At 46.3% G+C, this 7,500-nt stretch overlaps 1 protein-coding gene across 1 annotated transcript in view; it reads left to right on the forward strand.

Moving 5' to 3' along the window:
* Positions 1-7,500, forward strand: part of pdzd7a (PDZ domain containing 7a) — a gene marked incomplete at both ends in the record, with an annotated part of 37,673 nt that overhangs the window by 13,808 nt on the left and 16,365 nt on the right. Inside the window, one exon of the mRNA XM_080848675.1 lies at positions 6,683-6,852. Coding sequence (XP_080704801.1) covers positions 6,683-6,852 — 170 coding nt within the window. The remainder of the gene's footprint in view (positions 1-6,682; positions 6,853-7,500) is intronic.

A 7,500-nucleotide genomic window follows, 5' to 3' on the forward strand; every position in this document is an offset into this window, starting at 1 on the left:
TGGTTGAAGGTCATTGGAGTTCTGAATAGAAGAGGTTGACAACGTCCATTCTTGTGTAACATTAATTAAACCAGCGTATATAAATCAAAGTATTTATTTACACAATGATAAGAAAATAACACACAATATGTAATCTAGCTAAATGTATCTAACTAATGAATTGAAGAAGTATGTATGTGTAAGGAAGAGGGAGTGTGTGTGTGAGCGAGCTTGTAAACTCGGTGTTGCGCTTTTAGGAGCGCGCCTGAAAGTATGTGTGTGTGTGTCCCTTTGTCCGACCACCGCAGGTCCACGTGCATTTGTGTGCACGTTCGTGACTATGTGGTGTGAAAAAGGACGAGCCTTTATGCAGCGCCAAGTTCGATTATGAGCTTCGCGTGTGTGGCTATATGAAGGCCAATGTATTATGTGATTTAAGATGCCATGTTAGAATAAAGAGATGGTTAGTAATGCATGCAAGACTCGTGTGTCTGATAAGCTATCCTAACGATTTCCCTTGGATGGTGTGGCGAAGCCAACTACCAACTAACAATGAAAGTATATAACAGTTATGTTCGGTAAACAAAACAGATACAATACATGAACAATGGCATATGTAAACAGTCCTATGCTTAGCCAGGTTGTGAATAGCTAGCTGCCCAGTCGAAGTTACCAGTCCTTTGGAGAAGTGTTGGCGCATCCGATGTTCCTGAGGCAGAGAAGAGATGAAAAGTTGTCCTTGCTTTGGTGTCGTCGTTTCACTGCAGTTACGCCCGGAATGTTGCAGGATCGTGAATGCTGTTGTGCTTTGTTTCTCCCGTTGCAGAGTTAACTGGCAGATCTATTGTTAGCTGCGTTGCTAAAATTACGTTGTTTAGTTAGCGGGCAGTGTTTGGCTAACGAGGGATCTTAGGCAATTGTTTTGCCGTGGACAAAGGTGAGAGCTTAGTCTGTTCTCTTCCGTTGTGAGAGAACAAAGGAAAGTTGTTTCTTCACCTTTGGAGGTGAGTGGAAGGAGACGTGAGCCTGGCCAAAGCCAGTGGAGAGAGAGTGCGCAAAGAGTGAATGTATCATTTCAACGCAGTTTATAGGCAAAAGTGCGTCACGAATTTTAACACCTTGTTTTCAGCCAATTGTCTCTGTGAAATGTCAGATAAGAAAGTCAGAGTGATAAGGGAATTGTGGGTAATGAAGTCTTTTGTTGGACTCCACCAACATCCCCCCTTTGGTCACTTGATTGCACCGGATGTGTGATCCAGTGAGCACAACTGTGCATAGTCCATGTGTGGAAAGAGTTCATTGGTGAGACAGTCAAAGTTGTAACATCAGTACTGGGCATTTGTTGATACTATCTATTCTGGCTAAGCAGGTACAAGGTCATCAAGTTACAAAGATAAAATCAAAATAAACAGTAATGACAATGACATAGCATACAACAAATAAACCAGTGGGTCATCTACTCGTCAGGGTTAGTGAGAATAGGAAAAGTTAGTGATGTTAACTTGTTAGGCTGAGACGCAGAGATAGTGGCACCTGATACAATGATAAAACCATTTCTGGAGAATCCAAGAGTGTGTTTGTTGAATAACTCAATAGATTGGATGACAATACTGACTAGTAGATGACTAGTGGCTGACTAGTCTTGGCAGCCTTTGCTGTTTTTGTCCTTCAGGCATGTTCTGCTGCGGAAGGGTGTCATCTTGATCTCAAAATCTTAAAGCTCAAATGGCTGTATCAAGGTTTTGTGTGGCAGTATGGTAATGTCCTAAACTTGTGTTTGATGTGGACATGTGCATGACTAGCTTTGTCTGCGATGTATGAAGCTAGTGTGCTACTGCGGTAGTTTAAATGAAATACCAGTCCAGAATAATGGAAGTTGCTGCTGTTGCTAACAAATCCAAGTTTGGCCTATACAACTACAAGAAAAGTGAGATCCCTGAGCAAGCAGTTGTCTTACTGTCAGAGTAGGGGCTTGTGTTGCTTGGCTCAACAGACAGTTAGTGATGAACTCTGGAGTTCATGCGCTTGGAGTGTCGTCTGACTCGTGGCTCAGGGCTGTAACGCTCGGGGTAACCATAGTCAGAGGGACAGTCAGAGGCACTATCACTGTCTGTAGCCTTGCGGCCATGGTCTGAGAGGCGGTCATTGTTATGGTAGTCATCGTCGGTCGAATCTAGGGGCAGGTCATGTTTCTGGGCCATGATTTCAGAATATGGCCTTCTGCTGCTTCTAGGGGATGTATTTCCATTACGACGCTGATGATGGACATGGCGGTTACGCTCAGTGTCCCTATGTGGCCGTTTGTCACCCCCCTTTGGTCTGTAGTGAGGGTGAACTTGTGAGGCCGTGAATTTGGTCGACGCTTTGTTACCTGAGCAGGTAGGCTCAGTTGTTTTCCCCCTTTCTTTGGAATTGACAACAGTTTCCCAAGCCATCTGTGTCATCTTCCTGATCTCATTCATTGAGGGGTTACCTTCATGCGTCATTAGGGAAACGTGAGTGCGCACACATGGGTGCAGGTTGCGCAAGAACAGAGACTTGAAGGTGGAACTCTCTTCTAAGCCTGGTGCATTCTTGCCCTGGAAGTATGCATGTCTCAAACGTTTATAAAAATCCCTAGGGTGTTCTCGACGGGTGTGTTTGACTTGGGAGGCAGCAACCAATGATGCGATCTCGTCAACAGGAGAAGAGTATTCTTCTTTTAAAGCATGACAGAGCTCGGCGTAATCATTTCTGATACGGGGAGGTTGTGCCTGAATAAACTTGTGGACTGCTTTAGAGCTGGTTTTCCACATGAGTTTAATTTTCTCCCTTTGGTTTGCATTGGGTAGGTCAGTCATGTTATTGTCTAGTTCCCTAAAGTAATCGTCAATGTGTTGATCACGGTGGTCTGGGTCAAACATTTTAATGTCCTTAGCTATGAGCTCAAGCACTTCTAGACGGGGACTCTGTAGGGTCTTTCCTGAAGAAGGCGAGACTAATCTAGCATGGGAACGGACATGTCTATCACATTCTAATGTGCTTCTCTCTGGGTGAGAGGCAGATGCTGGACAGCGGTACTCACTCTCGTGGATGTATGGAGAGGAGGCTGAACAGTCTGTACATGACCTAGTCCTGCCTTCGGAGGGAAGGGCACGGAAGAAAGTGTTATTTAACAGAGGCTGAGAAGAAGGATGGGCAGTATATCTACTGGGGAATAAACTACCTGTTTCTTCTATATCTGTTAGGGGCAAATGGGAAGTCAGGCTGTTAACTCTGTCTCTCAGTGGAGGTTGAGGAGCTGACTTCATTCCCAAGGACTGATGGTCAGTTGGGAAGTGTTCCCATCTGAATGAAGGAGGGGTAGACCTTTCACCAAGGGAGGAGTGTGAATCAGAGTAACCAGATTCACATCGGCTGAACGACTGTGGTGGGGCAGGGTGTTCTGACCTAACCTTCAGTAGCTCCTCCTTGTGTGAACAGAGTTCTAACTCTGTTGAGTGTAGGTCTCCTAGGTAGCGCATAGCTTTCTTGTTAGCTGTCTGTACCTCTTGGAGGAGACTAGCATTCTGCGCTTCTAATGCTGCATTGCACTGAAAGGCAAGGCTGGTTTGCCTGTGAAAGTTCAGTAGCAAGCATATTAACAATGGGTCTTTGGATGCAGTCTGTGCATCATACCTGTTATTTAGTAGAGAGTCTATCTCCTTCCTGCATTCACTGAAACTCAAACTGTTAATGAGTTCAGGGTAGCCGGGTTTTAGGCTTTGTGCTACGGAAGAGATAAACTGATCTACACGGGGGTTATCCATTGTTATGTTTAGCTAGAGGGGTAAGCTAAAGTAATGTAAAATAGGGTAGGTTATGAAATTACTTAGGCGCTTGGCTATGGTGTTGCAGTGGCAGACACCTTGTAGTGTAACTGGGGCAGTACACTAGCCTAACCTAGAAGTGTAGTTACCTACGCTATAAGGAGTAGCTTCCTGTGAATGAGGTGTAGCTACAGCACCATCTAGTGGGTCTAGTGGGCATAAAAGTTTGGGCACACTAACTGAGATGCAGGGCAATTACAGTCAGGGTCAGTCACAGTTACCTAAATTCAAGCTGGAACACGTGGTGGTAACAGCTAGGTACACAAGTGTTTCACAGGGCCGGTAGCTCGCTGTGGCTCTCTCTCAGTCTCTATTCCGATTACTGGCTGGAATGCATGGCAGTAACAGTCAGGTACAAGCTCTCTTTCACAGGGCCGGTGGCACGCTGTGAATTAATTAAAAATAAGGGAAACAGTTTGATTAAGCACAGTTACAGCTGACAGCTTGACAATGTTGCATTGAATACGTGGTATTCAAATGCTGGACAGAAATTCACAATTCCTACAGAGTAGGTTTAACCTGAATGGCTAGCAGCAATAGCAAGTTCTAAGATTTCCAAGGTTTGGAAAAAGTGATAATTCACTAATAAATTATCAAATAGCTTTAAGCTCAATTTGACATATAAAGCTTTGCACTTATTTGTAAGTACAGCTAGTGCTTAGTCCTATGACAGGCTAGTGGCGGTGAGTGTTACGACTTTTAGACTAGTCTAACACTAGAATATCAAATTCTGAATTTGGCCTGAAATTAAGCGGTCATTAATATTACACAAATAATGAATGATTGCCAACAGTACTATCCTCACACGGGGCACCATATTATGTGGGTAAAATGGGTACCATTCTCATTTGGGAGTACCAGATTAGGTGGGTATCTTACCCAGTGAGCAGGCGCCGGGTGAATGTGGGTGCAATTGTGTATGAATTGTGATATTGACTTCACGAGGGCCACCAAGACACACTGGTGCTGTCCTTGTTACAGCAACAATATGTTGGTAATCTCACTCGATTGGACAGGGATCAACCATTCAACACAAAGGCAGATCAATTAAGTTGATAATCCACAAATCAGTCTCATTAAATATATCAGTCTCATAAAATATATTATACTATCAATTTGGAACTCTGATTAATAATTAAATGAATAACTACAAACAAAGTTACCTTATTAATAGTATGGTTGAAGGTCATTGGAGTTCTGAATAGAAGAGGTTGACAACGTCCATTCTTGTGTAACATTAATTAAACCAGCGTATATAAATCAAAGTATTTATTTACACAATGATAAGAAAATAACACACAATATGTAATCTAGCTAAATGTATCTAACTAATGAATTGAAGAAGTATGTATGTGTAAGGAAGAGGGAGTGTGTGTGTGAGCGAGCTTGTAAACTCGGTGTTGCGCTTTTAGGAGCGCGCCTGAAAGTATGTGTGTGTGTGTCCCTTTGTCCGACCACCGCAGGTCCACGTGCATTTGTGTGCACGTTCGTGACTATGTGGTGTGAAAAAGGACGAGCCTTTATGCAGCGCCAAGTTCGATTATGAGCTTCGCGTGTGTGGCTATATGAAGGCCAATGTATTATGTGATTTAAGATGCCATGTTAGAATAAAGAGATGGTTAGTAATGCATGCAAGACTCGTGTGTCTGATAAGCTATCCTAACGATTTCCCTTGGATGGTGTGGCGAAGCCAACTACCAACTAACAATGAAAGTATATAACAGTTATGTTCGGTAAACAAAACAGATACAATACATGAACAATGGCATATGTAAACAGTCCTATGCTTAGCCAGGTTGTGAATAGCTAGCTGCCCAGTCGAAGTTACCAGTCCTTTGGAGAAGTGTTGGCGCATCCGATGTTCCTGAGGCAGAGAAGAGATGAAAAGTTGTCCTTGCTTTGGTGTCGTCGTTTCACTGCAGTTACGCCCGGAATGTTGCAGGATCGTGAATGCTGTTGTGCTTTGTTTCTCCCGTTGCAGAGTTAACTGGCAGATCTATTGTTAGCTGCGTTGCTAAAATTACGTTGTTTAGTTAGCGGGCAGTGTTTGGCTAACGAGGGATCTTAGGCAATTGTTTTGCCGTGGACAAAGGTGAGAGCTTAGTCTGTTCTCTTCCGTTGTGAGAGAACAAAGGAAAGTTGTTTCTTCACCTTTGGAGGTGAGTGGAAGGAGACGTGAGCCTGGCCAAAGCCAGTGGAGAGAGAGTGCGCAAAGAGTGAATGTATCATTTCAACGCAGTTTATAGGCAAAAGTGCGTCACGAATTTTAACACCTTGTTTTCAGCCAATTGTCTCTGTGAAATGTCAGATAAGAAAGTCAGAGTGATAAGGGAATTGTGGGTAATGAAGTCTTTTGTTGGACTCCACCAACACTGTATATGTTGTACTGTATAGATGGGGCCAGGTCCTGAATGCTATACTGTATATGTTGAACTGTATAGAACAGTAATACTGCATGGGGCCAGGTCCTGTGAGCTCGTTAGTCTCAAATATCTCCATGGCGACACTCTAGTTCCATGCGGGGTACGTCATGAATATGGTGTCTGTTCTGTGGCTGGAAACAACAACTAATTGGCACCTTGAATATGCATGACGCACATGAGCGCTTCCTTGTTTACTTGTTTTCAGTCCACAGATAATACCAGCTCTCATGGTTAACCTGCTAGCACATGACTCAGGGGACGGAAACAGACATACACAGCTTAATTATTATACAGTACATACATATGGATTCAAATTAATGAAATAACACACTGTACTGACTTGTTATATGCTTCTTTGAATGCTGTTAATAAAATATCCTAAATAATAAAATAAAAAGTTGATTCAAAGGTTTACGTTTCTTTCCTGTGTAGGTAAGGAGCGTAGCCGTCTCAGCCTGCTGACGTCCCCCAAGGAGTCTCGCGCGGGGGTGAAGGAGCACAGCGCGCTGCCCGGCCCGGAGACCCTGGCCATGGTGGAGGGGATGGCCCACAGGCTGCTGAGCGAGGACGAGGCGGCCGCCGTCATGAGGCACTGCAGACGGGTGAGTCGGGAGTCGCGCGAGGGGAGAGTCGTGAGTCGCGCGAGGGGAGAGTCGTGAGTCGCGCGCGAGGGGAGAGTCGTGAGTCGCGCGAGGGGAGAGTGTGGAGTCGCGCGAGGGGAGAGTCGGGAGTCGCGCGAGGGGAGAGTCGGGAGTCGCGCGAGGGGAGAGTCGGGAGTCGCGCGAGGGGAGAGTGTGGAGTCGCGCGAGGGGAGAGTCGGGAGTCGCGCGAGGGGAGAGTCGGGAGTCGCGCGAGGGGAGAGTCGGGAGTCGCGCGAGGGGAGAGTGTGGAGTCGCGCGAGGGGAGAGTGTGGAGTCGCGCGAGGGGAGAGTGTGGAGTCGCGCGAGGGGAGAGTGTGGAGTCGCGCGAGGGGAGAGTGTGGAGTCGCGCGAGGGGAGAGTGTGGAGTCGCGCGAGGGGAGAGTGTGGAGTCGCGCGAGGGGAGAGTGTGGAGTCGCGCGAGGGGAGAGTGTGGAGTCGCGCGAGGGGAGAGTGTGGAGTCGCGCGAGGGGAGAGTGTGGAGTCGCGCGAGGGGAGAGTGTGGAGTCGCGCGAGGGGAGAGTGTGGAGTCGCGCGAGGGGAGAGTGTGGAGTCGCGCGAGGGGAGAGTGTGGAGTCGCGCGAGGGGAGAGTCGGGAGTCGCGCGAGGGGA

This window comes from Sprattus sprattus (genome assembly GCF_963457725.1).
Source record: "Sprattus sprattus genome assembly, chromosome: 12".
Classification (NCBI taxonomy): Eukaryota; Metazoa; Chordata; class Actinopteri; order Clupeiformes; family Clupeidae; genus Sprattus; species Sprattus sprattus.